Source organism: Rousettus aegyptiacus, unplaced genomic scaffold (assembly GCF_014176215.1).
Source record: "Rousettus aegyptiacus isolate mRouAeg1 unplaced genomic scaffold, mRouAeg1.p scaffold_m13_p_7, whole genome shotgun sequence".
Lineage (NCBI taxonomy): Eukaryota > Metazoa > Chordata > Mammalia > Chiroptera > Pteropodidae > Rousettus > Rousettus aegyptiacus.
Genome location: NW_023416310.1, coordinates 15,027,448 through 15,052,433, shown reverse-complemented (window position 1 = coordinate 15,052,433; position 24,986 = coordinate 15,027,448). Strand labels below are relative to the sequence as shown.

Sequence of the window (24,986 nt, the reverse complement as noted above, 5' to 3'; positions counted from 1 at the left end):
ACCCTCAAGATCAAGATTTTCCAGGGCCAGTAGAGGGCTTAAAGCTCAATTAAAGCCAGCTGCTGGAATCCTGAGCTCCTTGACGGGAAGGGGCAGTTCTGCTTGGTTTTGCCCCAAGTAGGACAGGAATCCAGGCTCTGTCTGCATTAACCCTGCTAAAACGTTAAGTTCCTAGACTGTCCAGCTTGTCTGGGAATGAAGGCGGCTCTGAGGTATCCCTTCTCTGCCTGGAAAACCCAAGGGTAGCAAGGGCTGGGACTAGAACCCACCCTCTGACCCTCACCCACTTAAAGCAACTGTTAACTGCGCACCTGTTTTGTAAACTAGTAGGTACCATGGGGTACAAGTGGGGTACAAAATAAAATATATATTTCCTGTCCCCAACTCAAAGTTTATAAGCATAAATAACCTAAGCACGCATATAATTAACAGACATCAGACCACTGGAGTAAGGGCCATCACAGAAGCAGGGCTGGTGGGAAGGAGAAGTTAGTGACAACCATAGGGATCAGGCTTTCCTGAAGGTAAGAGTCACTCAAGCTGCACTTTTAAAAAATGAGTAGGACCTTACCTAGCAGACATGAGCAAGGAAGACCATAATGATACTAATCACTACATTTTATGGAAGCTGATTAGGTGTCAAGCATGGCTAAGGGTTTTATAAATATCTCAGTTATTAAATCTCTACAGTAATACCATGAAGTAGGTATTATCTATTTAATAGACAAGGAAACCAAACTTAAGACCATGTATACAGCCAGGCTTAATAAAAAAACATAGGAAGTAAAAGCAAAAAGTACGCTTGGGGCAAATAATCTATTATTATTAAAGTACTGGGTACACCTGGTCAGGTGGCAGAACAGAGGGGACAAGGGCATATGACTGGGAGTAGTTATGATCGGAAAGTATAGGAACCCTATGATAAAGGATTTTAAAACCTCAAGTGAATTTGGACTGCGTCCTTTGAATAATGAAAAACTTTTTGAAATTTCAGAGCAAAGGATTCTGCTCAGGTATGTACTTCAGGCTAATTCAGAGAGTTAGTAATGCAGAGAGTGTAGAGGAGAGTTTGATGAGGCAGAGACAAGAGGAAGGAAGATTTGTGTGGAGCCATGAAGGGAGGGGAGCTTGGGCAGGGGCAGTGGGCAAGGCTAAGGGATGAATCTTAAAACCTCTACCCAGAGACAGTTAAGACTGACTTGGGGTATGAAGAAGGTGGAGCTGCCCATAGTGGGAACCACTGTTCCCTCACATGATGAGCCCTCCAACCATTATCAAGGCCAGGTCCTATTGGGGGAGGAAGATTTCTGGTCTCCCACAGACTGGAAGCCTTGGACTATAGTTGTGCCAAACCTCTAAAATCAAAGCAAAGCTAAGTCTATTCAGATTGCAGAGAAGAAATCTTGAAAATTGTTCTCAATGCCCAACATCAAGTGAGAAATCTCAAGATCAAAAAGCAGCCTGTCACCAGGAGACACCATACAAGTTTGATGCTGTGATCTGCCCCTCTAAAGGTCAAGCAGAGTTTTATGTCATTTCCCAGCAGTTCATCAAACCTGGTTGGGTCCAAACCCTGAATAGGAACTCAGCCCTCCAAGGGGCTTGGATTCCTGCTTTTGATTGCCACAAGGCTGGCAGGCGTCCTTCTGGCTCCCACGCAGGAAGTCTACCACAGCTGCTGGTCACTTGTCACACCCTATTCAGGAGGTGGTAGCATTTCGATGGTAAAGCAATAGATCCTCAGGCTGTGGCTAACAGCTTCAAAGTTTTTTGGGGAATTGTGTCATGTTTTCCAAAAGAGTTAACTCCATCCAGTTCCAGTGAAGCAGAAATAAAAAAAGAATTAGGCTACAAGGAGATGGTGGAGCTTTATACTTCCTATCCTAGATTAGGACAATTCCAGAGAAAATACTTATAGCAGGCACTCAACAAGTATTTTTTGAATTATCAGCCACTGTATAAAATCCTTAGAGATGTCCTAAAGCAGAGAGAGACTTGTTTCAATGTTAAATACATACCCCTGACCTTTTCTCTCCAGAATGTTGCTCTCTGTGGCACTTACAAATTAGTACCCATAGCCAAGAAAAACTTTGTTCCCCAATGCCAAATATGTGGAGATCAGCTGTCCCAGACTGGGGTCTGCCTGCCGAATTCCTGCCTGCTGCCTGGTCTCTAACCTCACCTGCATATGCCCCTGACTCAGGTTTCTCTGGTGGAAAACCAACTGTTCTGTAGCCCTCTTCTGAGATCCAAATCTCTATATCCAACTGCTTTCTGGACATCTTTACTTACATATCTCAAAGGGACATCAAGTTCAGCTTATCCAAACCTGAACTTATATATCCTTCACCCTCTACCCCATTCTCCTCCAGTGTCCCCTCATCTCAGTGAACGACACCATCCCCCGGATGTACAAGCCAGCAACCTAGTAATCACCCCCTAACCCTTCCTTCCCCTCTACTCCCAGACAATCAGTCTCAGTCATTTTATTTTATTTTTTAATATTTATTAAGGACCATTTACCTCTTTGCATCTCAATCGCCACTTAGTACAAACTGTCATAATCTCACACCTGTACTTTGCAGCAGACTTCTAACTGGTCCTCCTGCATCTTCTTGCCCTCTTCCATCCTTCCTTCACACTGTAGCTTGAGTGTTCTTTTAAAAACCCAAATCTGATCATTCCACCATCAATAACACCCCAGTGGCTTCCCATTGCTCTTTAAATATAGAGGCAGATATGAAACAGAACTCCTGGGGAGGCCAGATAGCTGACACCTTGCTTTTAGTTAACTTGCTGTGTTCTTGCTGTAACATATTTTTTTGTGATGACTAATAACCTTACTCTTGTTTCCAAGAAGAGACTGGATTACCTTGATTGCTGGTAACCATAAAACTGCAATCCATATCATTTAGGAGGGGATAGTCGGCTTTTTAAAGAGAAACTTTTCAAATATCCGTGAACAGGGACACACATGACCACATCTCTAGAGGAGGGGCTGGCCAACTATGGCCTATGGCCCAAATCTAGCCTGCCATGTGTTTTTATAAATGAACACAGCCACACTCATTCGTTGGTGCATTGTCTATACCATTTGTACTCCAACAGCAGAGTTCAGTAGTTGCAACAGAGACTGTATGGCTTGTAAAGCCTAAACAACATGGTCATTAACAGAAAAGGTTTGCTGATCATGTTTTAGAGCAGGGGTCCCCAACCTCTGGGCTGTGGACTGGTTGGTACCGGTCCGCAGCCTGTTAGGAACCGGGCGGCACAGCAGGAGGTGAGTGGAGGGCAAGCAGAGCGAAGATTCGTCTGTATTTGCAGCCGCTCCCCAGCGCTAGCATCACCGCCTCAGCTCCACCTCAGATCATCAGGCATTAGATTCTCATAGAAGCATCGGTCCCTGGTGCCAAAAAGGTCGGGGACTGCTGCTCTAACAGTTCTCCACGAAGGGCTGCACATTAAAATCACCTGGAATTGCTTTTAAAGGGATCACCTAAGAAATTCTGATTAAATTGATCTGAGATAAGAACCAAGTATTGGAATTAAAAATTTTTTTAAATTTCCCCCGGCGATTCTAATATGCAGCCACTGATCCAATCCAGCCTCCTCTCTCAAAGATGAGGACTCAGGCCCAGATGCCAGGATTTGTCTGCTTTTTGTAACAAATAACAATTATTAATATCTACAAAGCCCTGTAAAACACATTTATCTACATTTTCTCCTTTGACCCTTAGAACAAATTTGATGTTCAAAGAGCAGGAAGCATTGCTGTCTCTGCTTCACACTTGATAGAATTGAGACTCAGGGAATTTAAGTCATGTCCCCAAAGTCTCCTAATTAGCAAAGAGGAGCTAAGACCCCTGGGCAGGTCTTCTGAATTAAGTTCATCCACCACTGATGTTAATTATACAACTTACATATTTATATTTTATTTTGGCATATAAGGTCCTATTTGCTTTTAGGGTCTCCAGACGAGCACTATACCTACAATCCTCAGAACCTTTAGAAATCTACTTTCCTAAAGCAGACTATTCCCCTGGAGCCCCTAGGATTCTTCACGGTCACGGAGAGGGTAGATGAGGAGAAGATGTGTGCATGTGGGTAGGTGTGGATCCAGTCTCTGTGCCCTCACTTCCGCCAGAGCAGAAATATTTTTTACCAGTTCAAGTATTAGGATTCCACATACAATTTTGTCTGAATAAAGAGTTTCACCTTTGAAGACCACTGATCTGGTTTAGACCTTTGTCCACTATTTTGATCCAAGATGGCAGTTAGTCACTCTGTTCCCCAATTCCTATCACTTATTATATCATCCAAGTTCTTCCCTCTTGGTCTAAAGGAAGTTCAAAATAATAGTTTCTCACAATATCAACACTGGTACTGTTTTTGGGAAACGAAAAGATATCACTTGTAACAGACCAGACTTCCCACACCTGTCAGGGTAACTAAAGGTTTCGTTACCACTTCTTGCCTACCTCATGCACACCATACGGTCCACTGTCGCTAGGCCACAGCATTTCTCCTGCCTGCTCATTATGTCTGTCTCAAGCCCAGTTACAGGCTCTCCACCTTGCTTCCACTCTCGGGCTTTCCTTCCCTGAGGAAATGAGGCACTAACAATGGGGGCACAGTGCGGTGGGGGGGAGATAAGACATCTTCTGGCATTTCTTCATGTTTCCAAAGAAGGAACTTTTATTCCCCTCTCCACAGAGGTGAGAAGCCTCACACTGAGCAGAACATATTCAGCTTTTCATTCTATGACCTTATCTGTACCTTTCCACAGGAGAAGGAGTGACTAATCTGATTGGTCAGAGTCCAGGATATTCAAAGGGCTGAGATTTTATCAGGACTGTGTACAAGGTCCTAAACTGGGTTCTGGGAGGTCAAGGTCTGTTCTCAAACCTGGAGGAGGATTACAGTGGGAGGGAGTAGGAACCCTCACCAGGTATCTATTTTTAGTCCCAAGAATGATAGGAATATCCAGGGTTACACCCACGACATGACCTCATATCTCAACACGTATTTGAGGAGACAGTATCAGTGAATCCTAAAGCCTAACTGCCAGAAGCACCCCACTGCTCAGGAAACGCATACTCCCGAAAGTTTAATGAAAGACACTGTGGCCTTAAATATACACGGGACATCTTTACCTTGACATTTTAAGAGTCATGTCTCTCACTTTACTAATTCTCAAAATATATGGTCCTTTTTACAAACAGTTTTAAAACATAAATAGCAAATTCAAGAGAATCTGATGGGTACATAAATTTAGAAACCCAAGAGTATGGAAGAAAAGGCTAGTCACCAGATTTTACAAATGATCATCTGAACTCTTCCTCTGAACATTCAATTTGATATATTACCCTAAATATTCCATGTCACATGGTCCACAAAGTCTTCCTTTAGGAATCAGAAGCAATCAATAGCCATACTTGTCATTAAGATGCGTCCTGCCATCTCCACTTTGGCCTAGATCAGAGTATAAAGAAAGAAAGAAATACATTCACCTTTCCAAACAGGAGTTAAAGATACCTAGACATCAGTGGGCCAAAAGTAAAACAGATAAAGAGGTTTCTAATATGAGAGAAGTTTGACTTTTTGCGTACAATTTCTACCCCAATATTTATTAGCAGATAAAAAAGCAAACATTTCTAGGAATTACTAATATATTAATTACTAATTAATTAATTACTAATATATTAGAAATCTGGACAATAGAAAAAGCAACCTGTGATGAGCACATGGGGAAATAAGCATCTCCTCTATTGCTTTAAGGGTATATGTGTGAACATAAATTGGGACAGTCTCTACAGAATGCAAATTATAATACCTTAAAAATGTTCATAGCCTCTGATCCAGCATGTTAACTTTTATGAACTTTTTTCCTACACTTGCAAAATTACATGTTGTAGGTAACTTATTGCAGATTGTTTATAATGGCAAAAGACTAGAAATACAGCAAATGTTCATTTAGAGAACTGGCCAAATAAGTGAAGGTATATCCACACCATAAAGAACTTTATGCTACTACTAAAAAGAAAATAAATAAATAAATCTAAAAATAACTATGGACGGGTTTCCATATAGTCGGGGTTCCCAATCCCCAGCCACAGACCATTACCAGTCCATGGCCTGTTAGGAACTGAGCTGCACAGCAGGAGGTGAGGGGCCAGCGAGCAAAGCATCTGTATTTGCAGTCGCTCCCCAGTGCTAAGAGATTCTCACAGAAGCACCTGTTTCTGATGCTAAAAAGGTTGGCGACTGCTGCATATAGTGTTAAGTGCAAAACAGCAAGGTTAGAATATGCTTCCATTTATGTAAAAAAAGTGGTGAAATGGTATGTATTGCTTAATATATCTCTTTAAATCTTTTAATCTACCTGTTCTCCAGGAAAGAGATTTTTCCCTTACATACTTTGTAACTTTCTTATTTTGAACTTTAAATATATACTACAAATTCATAAATATAAAAAAATCTTAGAGGTAAAGAAAAGTGAAAATAATCTACCTTCAGGCGGGACCCACACACAGTAGTCTGGGTCATCTTCTGGATATTTGGAGGAAAGCGTTGGTGGAAGCTGCAAAGAAAAAATAGATTATTTTACTTAGAAAAATTTTAACTCTAGGAATTATTGTCCCAGCAGACAAAAACTAAGAGAGAAGTTTCTATTAATGACCTGGACATATTTAATCAAAAAATGAGGGAACATTCTTTCTCTAAGCCTTGTTTTTTTTTCCTATAAATCCTCAATAAGCTGATATTCAGTCACTGAGAGTGAAGTGATGTTTTTTAAAAGGGGCAGTTAATACAGGTCTAAGTTCTAAATGGTATAAACCCCATGGAGGGAAATTTAGCATTTGCCTTTTGAGCTAGGTACAGAAACAAGTTAGCAAAGCCAAGGCTGACTGCTATCCCTTAAAAGGTCTGTTTTCAAGTTGGCCCTTAGCTGGTATCTTGGATTTGAGGAGGGTTCCTATTACCCTAACTGATAAAGAGCGGCTCCCTGTTCCTTCAGGGAGAATGGCATTTGAGTACACACCAGTAGGGGGTGCCTATGTGATCAGATCTCAGTAAAAATCCTGGGCACTGAGTCTCTAATGAGCTTCTCTGGTTAACAACATTTCACAAATTGCCACAACTCACTGCTAGGGGCACTGAGCACATTCTGTGTGACTCCACTGGAAAAGGACCTTTGGAAGCCTATGCTTGGTTCTCCAGACATCACTCCATTTGCCTTTTCCCTTTGCTGACTGTGCTTGGTATACTTTTGCCGCATTAAATCATGGCTGTGAGTACAACCATATGCTGAGTCCTGTGAGGTCTCTTGTGAATTACCTGGCCTGAACATAGTCTTAAGGACCTCCCGACACAAGCTAGAAATCCCATTTTTGGGAACTTACTGTATCCATACAAATTATGTATACACAAGATTATTCATCATAGCACTGTTGTAATAAAAAAAACTAGAAGCAATCCAAGTACCCATCTACAGGGAACCAGATAAACAGAGCACACCCATACAGTAGGACAGTCTTGGTGTGTTGATAGGAAGTGATTTCCACAATGCAGGGGGGGTGGCAGGAACAAGATGTAGAATATAGAACACTACAGTTTACCTTTTGTATAATAAAAGGAGGAAAATAAGAATATATTACTCAAATGGCTTACTAAAATATGAAGAAAATTCACAAATTAAAAAAGAGGTATGTGAGCAATTATAGGGTGCAGGGTGGATGGAGACAAGAATAGAGAATTCAAAAGATAAAAGAGAGCCCCAGCTTCTAGAATAGAGGGTGTAAGATAGCTGGGAACTCTGCCAAGACACTTGCCAAAGATTTACTCCTCTGGATGTGGTCCATGATGAGGGGATTCATTTTTACTTCCAGAGAAGTGGAGATTATGACTAACGTACTTACTTTGCCTGGACCAGGAGCTTTCTTTTTCTTTAATTCATCGTTTCTTTTCTCGTATTCATTCTTTGATGCTAATTTAAGAAAAAGAAAAAAAGAAACAAGAACTATTTCAGAATAAGTAAAATAGAAAAGAAAAATTCCTCCGAAGAATTATAATTATTGAAGAAAACATGCAACAATCCAATTCTCAAAATTTCCTTCTACTATTGTAAAGACTATATACATTGAGAGAATTTTCCCCTTACTAATAACCCTAGTTTTCAAATCCTAAGGCTATCCTATAAGCTTAAATGTAATCACATCATTTGAAAAGGTAAAGGAAAATGAGCTGACTTTACTATTCTACAGTTTAACCAACTATTCTACAGTTTAACCAACAGTTAAAAGCAGTAGAAAACCAGAAAAAAAAATCTTTTTAATGTGCCAAACTTTCAGCCAATTTCGGTTAACAGTTTTGGAATCACTCCCATGAGAGCCACATATTCAACTCTGGGAGATGTAAAACTGCATAGAGCTTTGCATGGCCAGAGGGAAGCCTAATGGCATTAGGTGCTTCATGGGTCAGGGGGCGGGAACCCCAGCAGGTGGAAGAGGAATAAAGGTGAATGGAATGGCATCAAACATAAACCTCTCATATATTACAATTCTGTCTAGCGTCCTGGCAGCAGAATCTACCCAGTGTCTTAAAGACCATTCTCTGTCCTCCTTCAGGTCAGCTGCCACCCCTCCTCTGTGACACCAGCTGGCTGCTTGTGTGCGGAGCAGCAGTGGGGTTGGCTATGCTACTTGCCTGAGGGTTCCTCACAAGGTGCAGCTGTTTCACTAATCTCTTGATAATCTTTATTCTGGTCCACTTGGCTGAGTTGAGACATGTTTTCTGTAAAATGCAGAACCAAAGCATATTGTTTTGATTTAACTCATGGTGGGGAACCCAGAAAACAAAAACAAAAGCAAAAAAAGCTAAGTACATACATAATCCTCCAGTTTGACTATTATTAGCTTCAACTAAATTTAATTATATCTTCACTAAATGTGCCTCCAAATGCCTTACGGAGAACCATCAATTTTCCACTTCAAACACTGGCCACCTCTGAGGTAAAACTGTTTAGTAATTCCTACCAAAGCCTTAGAAATGTACCTATTCCTTGAAATGTACATATTCCCAGAAATTCTACTTCCAGGAATATATTTAAAGAAAAAAATCAGAGATGAGCACCAAGATTTATTATATGCAAGTATGTTTATAACAGAAAAAATTAACAAATAACTTACATGTCTAACAACAGAGAGTTGATCAAATAAATTATGGCACATGCATGTGATGAACCACTATGTCCCTTATTAAAACCACATTTAAAAAATATTTTAAAATCTAGAAAAAATAGGTTATAAGATAGCATGTACAATATGATCTCAACGTTGTAGGAAAAAAACAAAACAAAAAAAAGCCTGGAGTAATCCTAATGAGCTGCAGATTTACTAATTAATGTATCTTATGTACCAAATTTTAAATCTATTTTTATACATATATATTCGCTTTAGTTCTTTAAACAAAAAAAAAATACAAAAATACAATACTATTGTCTCCTTCCTGCTGACCTGTTTATGTGCCACCCTCTAACAACTGAAAGTGATTCAAAAGAAGGTCTACACACCAGGCCTGGTGTTTTTATGCAGACAAGCCTAGTTTGTTTTGGAAGAAGACATGCATGCATCCCCACACACATTTAATGTCAGTTTCTGCTTTTGTTTTCCTCATACTCCCTATTTTCTGTGCAGTCTTAATCTTGCTAAGCAGTCTTGCCAAACTACAGGAGAATAACTCCTGCAGTTGACAAGGAACACTAAAAAGATAATCATCTTTCAGGATGGGATTATGGGAGAGCACTCTTTTCTTCTTTGGACTTTTATGCATGAGTCAGTTTCTAAATGAGCATATATTCCTTTTATAATCAGAAGAAAAGATATTTTAAAAACCAATCAATTCTCTTTTTCATCATTTTTCATGAAATCTTTGCTGAGGTGCATAAATACTATGTGCCAGGTTCTTTGCTAGGTACCATGTACAAAAAGATGACTAAGGCATGATGCTCCCTGTCCAGGGGGTACAATTATGCTTAGCATCTGTTTTAGGGGCGGGGGAACAAAATGGGTAAGAGAAGCCTTATCCCAAGACCATCTGATCAGGCCCCACCATCCACCATGTTCCACTATCCTCCAACCACACAGTGGTAGTGGCTCAGGATTACCCGCAGCAGCTGGGGTTTCAGATTCCACAGCTTTTAATTTTCTATAATTCTGGAACAGACTAGAAATACTCGCCCTTATTTTGCAATGAGGATAATAATGACTGGCAGTCAAAGAAAGACCAAGAAAGTACGTTTCCACAGACTCAGCTGTATCACATACCACAAAGTATTACAAAGTCAAAATGCACAGGAAAGAACTGGCTTTGCTTTTTCAAAGCCATCCACAATTAATGCAAATGTGCCACTGAATATCACAGGAAAGAGAAGAAAAATATTACCAAGGTGTTTTGTTTCTTCGGAACATGTGAGATCTGTGGGAGGACTCATTCCCTGAACTGCTTCTTCTGGCGCTCTCTTATGCTGTGGCCTGCTGCTTCCAGCCTCCATTTTCTTCTTTTCTTGTTCTCTTTCTTTCTCCTCTTCCTCCTCTTCTTCCTCTTCCTCCTCCTCTTCTACTTCAGGCTCATCCTTCGTTCTCATTAGAGTTGGAGGGAGTTCAGGACGCTTAGGGGGTAACTTCTGTGAGGGAAACAAAACTATGACCAAGTAGTTCTACATGATGATAAAGAAACAAATCTCTTCAAGGGGGTTAAGCTAAAAGCATAGAATGTCTAACCTCTCTAGGTTGATAAACCTGTAGAAGTTTGGTGGACATAGGACTCTCCCATGAAATTTTATCCACCTATGGACCCTTAAAAAGTATCTTTATTAGTTTCTAGGGTCAAAAGAATATGAAGTATGAAACATTTGAAACAGCTTGTAGGGAACCCAAACATTTACTCCAGGTGAGTAACTGCTCCAGATGAGTATGTGCTAACTGCTACACTATGGAACCAAGTCCTAAACCAAAGAGAAAAATCCAGGAACCAAGTGCTGGGAAAGATGTGATCATACCATATCCACAACGCTTTTTCACATTACTATGAAAAAAATGACTCATATCATGGAATGAGTCATTTGAACTTTGAAAAGAGAAAAATTAGCTCCGATAACTCAAAAGCCAAAAGTTTAACACCTTGACCCACAACTTACCCCTACTGTTCCAGTTTTTAATTTGAATTTGCTTCCTCCTTTCATGGCACCAAAGAGAGGCAATGTAAGCTTTGAAGCTTTGTTTTCAGCATCTTTGGTCTGACTTTCAGTCCTAAGAAGAAATAATAATTACACATTCTAGTGAGGGTAAGGATTTCTCTGAAAACATCATAACAATGACAAAAAATTTTTTAGCAAAACAGAAATTTCCACAAAATGAAAATCTAAGTATACACCAATAAGAAAGAGGTACTCATGGCAGCAGAGTTTGAATGGACAGCAACGTTACTGACAGACACAGAGTTATTAAGGGAAAGATGAGGCTGCTAGCTGAGTCTGATAATTTGCAACACAACTTCATAGTCATAAAATGATGCCTATAGTACAAAGGTCACTGGCAATAGATTATGTAAGCATGACCCCATCCCAAGTGGAAGAAGACAGATCCAAGATGTAAAGTCCTCTTTTCCACCAACCTCTGAAGATAAGTAAGGCACTTATCTGAAGTCCACACACCATACACATAACTATACGCGACAGCTCTGATCACAGAAATTTTTTTTAAAAGTATGTATAGGGGGCAGGAGGCTGGGGACACTGTGTAGTGAGTAATGATAAAGACATGAGCTTGTCAGCATTCTCATTAATTGTAATAAAAGCTAAAGCCCACTAGGGTAAAGCTGAGGCAGAACAAAATGAAGAGATTGTAGAAATTAGAAAAAAGTGAGAGGAAAAAAAGGAACAGCAAAAACAAAAAGGATGGCAGCTGAATTGACAAGGCACTCAGAGCAGACAGAGGTGACGATGACACGATAGTATGAGAAAGCCCTACGTTTTCTTCACACTGACCACAGGATGGCCCTGCATTCTGGAATATAAGAACAGCAGTGGCACTCCTGACTCGCAGTAACCCATACAAAAAACCAACCACCCTGCTCCAGCCTGAAGTCCCATTTGCTACTATTGTCTTTTTTTACCTAAGTCTTACCTCCTCAGGGTGCTCTGGGGCCTAGCCTCATGCCCTTTCTCTCTACCAGAGACAGACTCACTGCCTTACTAAGGCCACCGAAAGAATCTTGCCTGCCTGGCCTTAAAGACCTTTTGCCAAATCATTATCTTTCACCACCCCTTCCCACAGGCCTATGGAAGGTGCTTGCATTGAAAGACAAAGGCAAGAGCAAGCAACACAGTTATTTTTCAGCTCCATTAAACAGGAGGCGGTATGAAGATGCCCAAAAGAGATGACAAAACAAAATATAGAATCACGATCAAGAGTTGCTTGTGTTAGGGGAAGGATGGAATTAGGTAGAAATTTTGAAAGTTCAACCCAGTGGTAAGAGAGGGAACATACACAGCATCTGAAGACCACTACCTAAAGTAGAAAACGCGAGAGAAGCTAGGCAAACACACAGATAGCAGGAGGGGGAGAGGCTCTGGAGGAAGCTGATATGCATCTTCTAGCCCAGAACACCTCAAAGGGCTGACTTATCAAGTTAAAGGATTATAAGAGTTGTAATTAAAATTCACTGTTAATTTGTTTACCCTGGACTATGCCTCCTGAATTTTTACCCTTTCTCCACAAAACTGATGTTACAAATAGTTGCTAGGTATAAAAGAAGTAGTAAAAATTATGATAAGGATGACAACAATAATACATATATGCCAGTACTTTGTTAAATGCTATTCATTTAATCTTTGCAACATCACTACTTCTAATTTACAGATGAGGAAAGCAAAGATCGAAGAGGTTGCATAATTCGCCTCAAAATACCCAAAAAAGTAATTGAAAGAGCTGAGAATGAACCCCAGGAACTCTTACTCTAGTGCTAACCTACCTCCTCACTATCAGTAAGATAACTCAATATCATTTGGGTCAAGTAAAACTTTGTAGACTGATCTATGAATCAGTATACTAAATATCCAAATTATACATAAATCCTTGAACAAAACTGCTAATCATTTTGAGATCAATTTTCTGTACAGATTGTCGAGGGCTCCAGAAATATTTATCTCTACATCTCTATAAGAAGAGATGCCTCTTAATATCTAGATACTCTTTTATGCAATGCCCCCAGCATCAAGTTGCAGGTTTTGTACTCAGGGGTAAGGGGCTGAATAAATGCCTACTGACCATCTAAAGCAGTAATGTCCACCAGAACCTTCTTCAATGATGAAAATGTTCTATATCTGCACTGTGCAATACAGTAGTCACTAGCCACATGTGGCTATTGAAATGTGGCTAGAATAACTGAGGAAGTGAATTTTTTATTTAATTTAAATATCATATGTGATTATTGGCTGTTGTACCTAACAGCATGGATCTAAAGAAAACAAGAAACTTTCTATAGTTAAATACCTTCATAGGTGAGTGAATCTTTTTGACACTACCATTTTTTGAGATGCCCACGTGGATTCTGTTCACTGAGGGTTGCTTATTTCTAAAGCAAACTACTCAACATTTTCAGTATTTGTTGAGACCACGTAGAAAAAAAATTTTAAATACTGTCAAAAAAAATAAAAAAAAATAAAAATAAAAAATAAAATATTGTCAAGTTGACAATATTTGGATATCTCTGGATATCTCTCTCCTCTCATATTCCTCTCTTTCCTTCTCTCTCTCTCATAAATACTAGCCAAGTCTGCAAAAAATTAGTTTCAAAATCTTATTTGCAAATTATTCAAAAATCTTCTAGATGTCTACAAATGAATATGGGTTAATCTCTTCCAATAATTTCCCAAAGATCAAGTTAACAATAGAATCAACTTTAGGGGATTATGCTTTCTCCCTTTTTAAAGGAAGAAATTATACTTTAAAAAAAGTATACTAAATAGCTGTCAACTGGTTCTTAAGAATGACAGATACTGGTGTTAAAATGACAACCTATAGTCGTATTTTTAATCTGTGGTTTTAAAATCATAGATTAAAATGACATTAAATTGTATTTGTATTTCTCTTAGCATGAGTGAGGTTGAGCATCTTTTTATTTGTATTTCCTTGTTGGTGACCTGTCAGTTGACATCCTTTGCCCATTTTTCTCTTGGGCAGATGGTTGTCCACTTATCATTCTTTGGTCTTTGTATATTAGGGAAATAAGCCTTTTGCACATGTTGCTCTTTAAAGAAGTTTACCCTGCACTAAAAGATGAATTAAAGAACTCAGAGCCTTCCAATGAAAGAGGAATTAACATAGTTTTCTCTAAAAATCCTGTAGCAATCTATACTTCACAAATGAAATGGGTTTTTAATTACTCTATGAAACCCCTGTCTTCTGCCCCTTAAAGGGCTGCTTATATTCTATTTCTAACCAAAAATGATTACCTAAGATAAAGATATAATATAAAATGTTATCAGTGCAAACACGCTCATTTAAAATTCCAAGTATATATTGGGGTGATCACTTTAGAAGTTATATAACTGTCTAATCACTATGTTGTACACCTGAAACTAATATAATATTGTATGTCAACTGTAACTGAAAAAATTTTTTTTTAATTTTTTTTTTTTTTTTTAGTTTTTCTTTTTTCTCTTTTTTGTTTTTAATGCCTACAGCACTTGGTCTTCCTAGGTGGTCTCCCATCTAAGTACTAACCAGGCCTGACCCTGCTTAGCTTCTGAGATCAGATGATAATTTTAAATAAATAGTGATTACACATGAAAAAAAGCTTTTTAAAATAAAATTCCAAGTATAATTAAGACTGACTTACTTTTTTAGTTCTGGAATCTCTGCTGGTTTAACAATTTTTATCAACCCTTTAAGTCTCTGTTGTTCTTTCCTCAGTTCAAAAGTTCTCAGGTGAAGTTTCTTCCGAGATACACCATCTAATGCACTCCCTGATTTCATTTCTGACATGAACGCATCTAAAGAATCCTGAGATGGTGATTCTGATAGAGCTTTCAAAAAAGGGAAGATATATGTTTAGAAAGATGGCCTTAAATGTTTTAAAATTCAGCCACAGTTTCAACAGAAAAGTCACTAACACAGATCTGGACAAAGGACATTACTGATATCAGAAAAAAAGGAAACAGGTTATAGCTGGGAGACTGTGGGACGTCACCTTTGCCTCAACAGGCTTCATTCCCTTCATCTATTAAATAAACAGGTTACACCAAGTAATTTATAATGTTCTTTTTCGTTTCAAAATGCTATGTTGCTTCTTAGAAAGGCTTCATATTTTTTACAATGCATTTTATAAACCATCGTAGCCCAGTACCTAGCATAGTGCACTACATATGGTAGATGCTCAATAAATGTTTGAGTCATTTCCTTACCTTTACTTGAGGCTTTCAGTCTCTCAGAAATTTCGGAGAGTTCCCTTTCAGCATCATTTAACTTTGCAACCTGTAACACCCAAATTAACAGGTTCAGCAAATGTTTTTCTTCTTTCAAAATAATGGTAGCTTTGTCCTATTATTTTCGCTACCGTTATAAATTTTAAGAGGATTAATTCAGAGTTCAATTAAATCTGTTCCTTATGGAGTTAACATTTTTATTTATTTAATTCTAATTGAATTAATTTCTGAATTAAAGGGCTCAGAATTAAACAGAATTAATGTATAGAATACAGATTTTATTTTACTCAAAAGAAAAACTCAACATATTTGTTTTTAATGATACATCAAAAGGATAGATGCCGGGTAATGTTTTAAGTTCTGAACACAACTTACTATAGTGAAAACACCTGCTACCTTATGATAATTTCATGAAGGATATATTGTTTAAGACTGTTATCAAACTATACTCCTCAAAATTCCTTTCACAATTTTTGACTGCCAGAAGCTTGAAGTCAATTTCATCTCAGAAGGTCCTAATTTGAACTTTTTCCTTCCTTTTTTGGGGAGTAATACCATATCTAAAGAACGCACCAATATCCACCTTGAGGTGGATAATCTCTAGCACCAAGCCAAACTTTTTTCCAACTCCCATAAGACTAGTTGTTTCTTACCATCAAATTTACACATCACAAAAGTTATACTTCAGTACCAGATTTCAACGCTACTGCTTTAAAAATTATAATTATAAAAATTTAAATACATTATTAAAAAAAAAAAATCAAACTACCACAATTACTTCTATAAATAAAACTTGCCAGTGATTCAAAAGTCTCTGGCTTCTCATCAATTTTTCCAGCCTTCTTCATTCGATTCAGACGCTTCTTCTCAACCAGACCAGTCCGATCAAGAAATGTGTCATCGTCACTATCATAAAAGTCTTCATCTTCCCAGTTCTTGGCTTTTCTTTTCCGAGATACTAGAAGTATGTAAAATAAATGATAATGAAAAAAGTTTAAAAAAAAGGAAAAGAAGGCAAATAGACAAGAAACTTAAAATGCCACCATCAATTATTAAAATAGGATTCAACAATGTGCCAAACTACATATAAAAACAAAGGACTAAACCTGGAAGATACTTTGCTAAGAGAAATAAGCCAGACACAAAAGAATACATATTTCATGATTGCACTAACATAAGAACTCGAGTGGTCAATCATAAAGACAGAAAGTAGAACAGTGGTTACAAAGGACCAAGAGGGAGGAAAAATAAAAAGTTAGTGTTTAATGAGTACAAAGGTTCGACACGGGATGATGAAAAAAATCTGAAATGGATGTGATGGTTGTACAACAATGTGAATATATTTTATGTCACTGAACTATACACTTAAAAATGTTTAAAACAGTGAATTTTATATTATGCATGTTTTACCACAATAAAAAGTTAAAACAAAGCTAATTTAATAAGCAAAAGGCTCTTAAAAATCAATGAGTAAAAAAGGAAAAAAACGAATGAGGAAAAGGCTAATCCAAAAGAAAATTTCAAAAATAACAGAAGCAGTTCATAATAAAAGAAATATAAATGGTAAAATACATTTGAAAATGTTAAACTTTTAAAAAATAGTTTAAAAAAACACAAATTAAAACAAGGAGAAGCCACTTCTCACCTATTACACTAGGGGGGAAAAAACATAAAAAAGGCTAATAAAAATCAATTTGGCAAAGGAATAGGGAAATGGACTCAAACAGTTGGTAAGAATGTACACTGACATAATCTTTTGGTGTTCTGTTTTGCAACATCTGTCAATATTAAAAATACATTCAACCAGTAATTCCACATCTAGGAATTTATTCTATTGATATCAATGCAACATTATTTGTAACAGTGAAAATCTATGCAACTATGGAAACTGTTAGATTTTTGTCTACCCTACACCATCTTACTCCTCTTGTTATAGTAAAAGTACCCCCTTTTCTCTAGAAAACTCCCCCATTCCACTGAGGATTGGGAAAGTCATGTGATGAAAGCCAGATCAATAAGAATCCTTCCCTCATGTTTATATTTAGATATAGGGGAAAAAGAGTTTCTCATTCTAAGGAGGTTATTAAAGTGACAGGATATAAATCCAGGGCTGTAAGCTTCCAGATTTTTCATGGGGTTAAGAATCTATCCACACTCCTGAGACAGACTTGCTCACAGACACATTCACTGAGTTCTGGTTTGGTAGAACAAAGATCTTGTTCCAAAACTTAAGGCCCCAGTTCATGTAGTCCTTCCTTCAATCCTGTGAGCTACTCTTCCCAGCTTCTGAAGCCATAACCTTTCCCCCCAAGCTCATATGAATTGGGTTTCTATTATTTGCAACCAAAATACTCATTATTAATATAAGCTTGATAATTTCTAGGTTAAGATGGGACACTGAACATACATTTGAATTTCACTCTCTCCTCATGCCCCACTAAAACTACATTAAAGAGGTCTTTTTTAAAGACCCTAATCCACAAAGACAGGGAGAAACGAGAGGGCAGAAACACCAAATTTTTATATATTAGAAAGCAGACATATGGTGGAAACTGACTTAGCAGAACTAAAAAGATGAATCCTAAAGCAACAGTGGGGCAAGGTGATATGCAATCTGACTGTACTGTAGGATCTAGAACTGAGTGAGAAACAGATCCTCCCTCCTTCCTACTCACTTCCCTCCCACCCCCAGAAAAAATCCAGAGGTTAATCTCTAGAAAAGGTAGGACAGAAAGTCTCTGGACTTTGGGTTGATTAGTACGGTTGAGGGCATGGGTACTAAAATCTAGAAATGGTACCGTCCTGAAAACAGCTGAATGCTGAGAAGTTGCTCAGCCATCTTCCACCAGCTCTAGGAAAGTTGACAGTCAGTCCTTTCCTGTCATGCAGGAGATTCCCCGAGTACTCTCTCTGGGGAATCTTGCCAGCAGAAGAGGAAGAGCCTAAGAATACTTACATGAGGAATTCCCCAACAAAATGCCTGCCTACATCATTCTGTAGTGTTGCTCAAAATTAAAGAGCCCCATCTACATATTCCAAATATAAATACCTTGTCCCCAAATGAGACTCTACAACCAAGGATTACATCATACCTGAGGAAAATCTCTAACATGCAGGATAGAGACCAAAACAAATGCAAAGAAAAAGCAACCTGAAGAAAAGAGATTAGTAGAGAGATGAGATAATTACAATCTATAAAACAACAACAGGATTTTACGTTTTAAAAATGAAAATTCAAAGGAAATGAGCTTTGGAAATTAAAGTCTTGATAACAAAATAGAGACTGAAAAACAAAGTTGCAGAAATCTCCCACAAAGAATTAAAAACACAGAGATATAAAAGGAAAAAAGACAAGAAACTTAGATGGTCAGTCCAAGAGGATCAATACTTATATAAAATTCCAGAGAGAAGAGAGCTAACAGGGGGATGAAATGATTAATGGCATAAATCTAGAAATGTTCCTGAAATGCCAAGACTTCCAGATCAAAAGACACAACAAGCACCCAGAAAAGTGGGTGAATAGAGCCACAAAAAAGTCTGTCACATTTAAGTTTCAAAATCTTGAGAACAAAGAGAAACTTACAAACTTCTTGTGAGAGGGTTGGGAGAGATGACGCACAATAAACCAGGAATCTGAAGAGTTTAGGACTTTTATAGCAACATTGGATATAAGAGCGGTGACTTCAAAGGTGTGAAGGAATATTATTTCCAATTTAGAAGTCTATTCCCAGCCATACTATTATATTAACTGAGGGGAAAACTGGAATAACTATATATTCAGAATGAGGAGTTTGTTTGCTTGATATATATCCTTTCTCAGGAATCCATTAGGGGATATCTGCCAAAACAAGAGAGTAGACCAAGAAAAACAAAAGATATGAATACCACTGAAGACTATTATCATCCATGCCTTCTACTGTTATACCAAACTTTTAACCTGCTAAAACTACAGAAGAATGTGCTCCACCAAAGCAAGGGAATAAGAAGCTAAGAAACCCGAGAATATGAGAATCAAAAACTGAAATTCCAACCCTAGAGAAACGCAAAGGAAATCTTGAGGACAGTAAAGTGAAGTTTCAAATGACAGTTCTGCAGCAGGTCTAGAGAGCAATAAGCCCTAAAAGAATAGTGCTCTTCAGCAGAAATGTCTCTAAAAAAAACTAGAACCAGTACATTACTTAACGTGATGGACTATGTGGAAAACATACTGAAAGGCTATTGAAAAGCGTGGGAAGAATGAACAAGAGGTACCAAAAAAATGAAACACTTGAAAAACAAACAATTATTTTTAAGTTAAAATACAGTTAATATCATATATTAGTTTCAGGTGTACAACATAATTATTCAACATTTATATACCTAATGAAGTGATCACCACATAAGTCTAGTAACCATCTGACACCATATGAGGTTATGATACAATAGACTATATTCCCTACAGTGTACATTACATCCCCACAGCTTTTTAACTGGAAATTTGTACCTCTTATTCCGCCCCCCTTCACCTTTTTTGCCCTTCCCTTCATATCCCATCTCCTCTGACAACCATCAATGTTTTACTGTGTCTGAGACTGTTTGTTTTATTTTTTTCATTTAAAACAAACACAATTATTAACTTTGGAACAAAAAGAATTAAAAATTGTTCAGTTGTGACTAACATTTGTGTAAGCATAATCATGTAAATATTAAATACTAATTCAACAGAATTAATAGATGACTAGGGATGAGGGCTGAGGAAGGATAGAGCAAGGAGCAGGTATATTTTGTTACAAGCCTTTGATAGTTTAACTGTACATAAATTATTTTACAATAATAAAAATTAATTTTAGAATAAATGAAAATGTAACATAAACCTTATTAATAATGGTATAGCCAGTTTTTTTTAAATGAAGTAAACTTACTGTAATGACATTGATAATAGCCATGATACATTCCTATGTTAAAAAAACGAAGTCACAAAAGAGTATAAACGATATAACTATATTCGTGTATTAGTGTTTGTTTTTTGTTAAAGGCTCTAGTTCTAAACACACATCTGTATACACAGAAAATGTCTGAGAGAATAGAAACGATGACTACTTTAGGGAACTGAGATAATTTTTTTTTTCACAGAATTATGTACAATTTACATTTTTCCCTAAAAAAAAAGTTTTTATTATTTTTCATGTTAAAATTTCCTTCCTTCTTTCTTTTTCTTTAAAGAAAAAAGTGTTCCCACATACTCACCTGCCTCTTGCCGCAGCAATCCCAAAGTATCGAGGATTCGACAAGCTTCCAGTGAGCACTGGATCATTGCTTCTTTTTTCTTTCCTGAGTGAATGGCCTCAGCCACCAGTTGTTTTCCGGTTGAATCGTCCACAGGTAATCTGTATTGGTTTGGAGGGAATTAGAGCACAGCCACCATTAAGCTCCTATTCTCATGGAAAAAAAAACTAATATGCTATGGTAATAGTCATTTTTTTTGTGATAGTTTTTCAATCTCTTGGTTCATTGTGTTCTCTCTTACCAAGGTTAGACTTCACATCTTTTCCTTCCATCTCCTACCTATTCCGCCCCACCCACCAATAACATAAGTGTTATTGAACTATCAAGGACCAAAACCAGGAACAGCATAAAATTAAAACTAAAGTTATTCTTTGGATTGTTGTCTATAACCATAATTTTAACCTGAAGACGGACACTTTGCAGAAATGGACATTAATGGGAAGGGAACATACCTCACCCTGCAGAGCCAAGTGCTATGTCCCTGTTCATCAAATTCATATTCTAGTTCTTCTCCTGTAGGAGGAAGAAAGACAAAACTATTTTAATATGATCTGAAAATTACTAGTTGATGCAAAGGGAAAAGAGAACAAAAGTTAAATAAAAATATCAAGTTCCCCTACCACACTGAATACTATATTTTAAAGCATTGCAGTTCTCATTCCTAGGGCTTATCATCTGATAATAAAATTAAGATGAGCTCGAAACAAAAAAAAAAGCAAACTCAGATCAAAACAATCAACTCTCCACACACAGCTTTATCCATTGTCTAGTAGGTTTCCTATTTTTTATGTTGTAGGTTTAAGTTGTTAATTTGTCACAAGTGTATGCGTTAGAAGCATAAATATTAAGTACAGAACGCAACCACTTCATATAGATATTCATATACTCACACACACAGCAATATATGCATACACACACATGCACCTGGATGTTCTCTCGAAGTATCTCTAATGAACAATCCTCTGGGGAAACATTTTTTAAATCTTATAAAGTTAAAATCCATGTTACAAATTACAAAAGATCAGGTGATTTAGAAACGAAAATTGTAAGAAACAGTGTTCCCACATATTCACCTGCCTCTTGCCAATCTCCTACCACCAAAGTCCACGATCTTTTGAGAAGAATGAGGTGAGTCAGGAAAAAATATTTCCTTTTTACCAAGATAGGAAGAAAGACTAACATGATTTTTACTATTTTCAAAATAAACCTATTGAAAACTATTTTCAAAAGCAACTGATCACAAGGACAAGTAATGAACAAGGACGACAGCAAATAAAATACAGCATTTCTAAATACCTAAAGATCTAGAAAATAACACTGCTATGGATACATTTTATTGGCAGGATCAGAATTTGTTTACATACCTTCTCGGTCAAAAAAACCTTGGAGAGCCTTTTTTGGATCCTTTATATAAAAGGCTTCCCTTTCCTGCTGAAACTCTAGGACAATGGGATTCTCTTCAGCCTCATCCTCTACAGCATCTTCTCCTACAGGATATGGGAAAGAAAGAAAAGACAATTGGACATAAGAAGAGACTATATAAATGACACTCACTATCCTTTTAGGCTGTATATAGTTATCGGTGATGAAAAGAAAGGGGTTGGTGGTGGCGGGGGTGGGGGAAGTGCGCGGAACAACCAAAGAACTATCAGTTACAACACCTTCAGGTTTTCTAAATTGCATGACAAGCTAAAACTTGTTTTCACGGCACGGTTTTTTTCCTCCATCAGTATATTTTAAAAGCAAAATTACCATGTTTTCTATGGAAAAAAAAAAAACTAAGCTCCTAAGCTTGGCCTTCTAATTCTCCTGCCTTCTAATTCTCATACTTTACCTCCAATATAATTTCCTAATACTTCTCTATGCCAAATAGACTGGTTTATTCATTACTCCCTTGAAATCATCAATCCATGCCCTGAACATCACTCTCAATGCTCAGTTTCCTAAGGGCTACTTTTTCTTTTTCTTTAAGTCCTAGCTCAAAACTCCTCTGCTTATAAACTTTCCCAAAGATCTAAGACAGTGCTGACCAACAGAGATATAATGAAAGTTATGTATGTAATCTCACGTTTTATAGTACCTATATTTAAAATGGAGGAAAACATGTGAATTATCATGTAATCAATATAATAATATCATGAATGAGACATTTTACATTCTTATTTCAAACTAAGTCTTGGAAATCCAGTGTGTATTTTAAATTTATGGCACATGTCCATTTGGACAAACCACACTGTAAGTGTCCAATAACCACATGTGACTATCATATTGGACAGTGCAGGTCTAAGTATTCAGTGATTGCTTCCTTCTCTGGACCCTCATTCTAGTGTGGGTTCTAGCTTTTGTTTTGGACTTACCACAGTAATTTCATAATATTCATCCTGTCCTCCCAACAACACATTAAGGCCATTATTTATCATTGTATGTTCCTAGCTTCTGAATACCCATTCCCTAGCTCCTTTGCCTAAGGGTTCAGATTTCTCTGATTAGATATTTCGCATTTCAGGATATTTACACAAAGTACAAAAAATCTAAGTATCCTACACTGAATAACATTCTATTCATTTGTTTGAATGTAGTTCCAATACCTTCAGTGATAATCAGGGTCAGTACTTGATAAAAATTTTTATGGTAAAAATACTAAATTAATTTTATGCTGAGGAAGAATTTTGAACAAGGGAATGAACTGTAAAACACATTAAAAGAAATCTATAGTGCCCGGAATTCAGTTTTGACGTCAGAAAAGTTCACTAATCTCTCTGGGTTTTGATAACCTCATGCGCAAAATGAATTGGTTCTATCTCAAAGAATCATGAATAAGCTGTATGATAAAAAACACACACACACATTTGAGGGTACCACTAGTAATGAATTTAAAATATTAATATCTAGCAACAATTTTAATTTCTTACCCATTCCCCAGGTGCAGCCCATTTCATCATCTTGACTAGTAGTACTTCTCTTTTCAGACGTATCCATTTCCTCTTCTTCATCTGAGTCTTCTCCTAGCATCTTCTTCTCCAACATCATTTGTTGCTTCTTGCGCAATTCCTTCAACTGTGTTACTGTCAACTCGGATTCAGCCTCTTGGTCTTCATCTGGTCCCTGATGAACCAAGCAAAAGGATTCTTTTAGAGTTCAAGATTGCTGAAGTCACTTTCAGAAATATTGCAATTTGTCCTCAGGTCTGGGGGTAAGCGGCCAGATTCCTCCGCTTTTGTAATCGCTGACTAGGAGAATCTCCTTCCTCAGCGAAAGCTTAAGGAGCTCAGGGGCCCAGCCCGGGGCGCTCCAGAGATGTCAACTCTAGGTTTTTCTACTTACCTGAAGAATAAAGAGCCGGGTACTGCCGCCAAAGCGAAGAACATGCCCGACGCGGACTCGACAATAGGAGCGGGGTGGGATGCGCGTTTTGTTGAGAAAAGTGCCGTGGGTGCTCCCCAGATCATAGAGGTAGAAGCCGGGCCCATGGCCGTCGCATTCTCCGTCGGGGCCGGACGCCCCGTGCTGCAGCACAGCGTGGTACCGAGACACCGAAGGGTGCTCCAGACAAACGTCGCAGCTAGCCAGCCTCCCGAAAAGGCAGCAACTCGTCCCTTTCAAACTACGAGTGCCAAGGATGGTGCCGCCCTTCAGGGTCTCTAGACAGTAAGAGGCCATGGCGGGGCCACCCCACGGCGGTTCTCGGTAAGGGGGAGCCCGGACTGGGCCGCCAGAGGCAGAAGCCGCTGTAGGGGGCGACGGCTGCTCCCCCAGGGGACTCTTAACCTCCGCGCTGTCGGGCCGGGCCGGTGGGACATCAGGCTCCCCAGAATCGGGGTCCGGCAGCGACGTGGACTTCTCCTTCGCCTCCTCAGGGTTTGAGGGATTGGTTGCGGGGAACTTGCCCCGCACCGCCGAGGGCACCGGCAGGGCTGGCTTCTTGAAGTCGCCATTCAGTTCTTGCGCAGCCTTAGGCTCGGACAGAGGAGGGTTACCCTCCATCCTTATTCCGGTGCAGTCTCGAAATTTGGTCCTGGGATTACCTCACCCTTTTGTCTCTACGTTCCTCTCCGCGCCTCTCTCTCCTCAGCTCCTGTGGCTTCTCTGGACAGCGATGATGGAGTTGCTCATTCACGACCCAGAGCGTTGTGAAGAAGTGTGTATCACGGGAAGGTCATAATAAAAGAAAAACAGAAAAAGGCAGTCGACATGCTGTCTGAACGGGGACATATTTGGAGGTTGCACAGCAGGC

The 24,986-nt window shown here is 38.4% G+C and overlaps 1 protein-coding gene across 1 annotated transcript; it reads right to left on the bottom strand.

The window, feature by feature from the left end:
• Positions 1–5,128: 5,128 nt before the first annotated feature.
• Positions 5,129–24,940, bottom strand: LOC107511175 (solute carrier family 4 member 1 adaptor protein). Its single transcript, XM_016145360.2, has 14 exons — positions 24,077–24,940; positions 23,665–23,857; positions 22,117–22,239; positions 21,205–21,265; positions 20,714–20,853; positions 16,285–16,445; positions 15,467–15,536; positions 14,902–15,088; positions 11,198–11,309; positions 10,444–10,684; positions 8,707–8,793; positions 7,920–7,987; positions 6,511–6,580; positions 5,129–5,472 (listed from the first exon to the last, which is right to left on the bottom strand). Exons 1-14 carry the CDS (start codon positions 24,734–24,736, stop codon positions 5,423–5,425), a joined length of 2,223 nt encoding a protein of 740 aa, XP_016000846.2. The 5' UTR covers positions 24,737–24,940; the 3' UTR covers positions 5,129–5,422.
• Between the last annotated feature and the right edge of the window lie 46 nt (positions 24,941–24,986).

Excerpts from the sequence above, each read along its gene's own strand:
- LOC107511175 (XM_016145360.2), bottom strand. The coding sequence starts at position 24,736 with ATGGAGGGTAACCCTCCTCTGTCCGAGCCTAAGGCTGCGCAAGAACTG. Across the intron at positions 7,988-8,706 it reads ACCTTGTGAGGAACCCTCAG|CATCAAAGAATGAATACGAG; the intron begins GCAAGTAGCATA and ends TTCTTAAATTAG. Across the intron at positions 6,581-7,919 it reads AAGCTCCTGGTCCAGGCAAA|CTTCCACCAACGCTTTCCTC; the intron begins GTAAGTACGTTA and ends TTTTCTTTGCAG.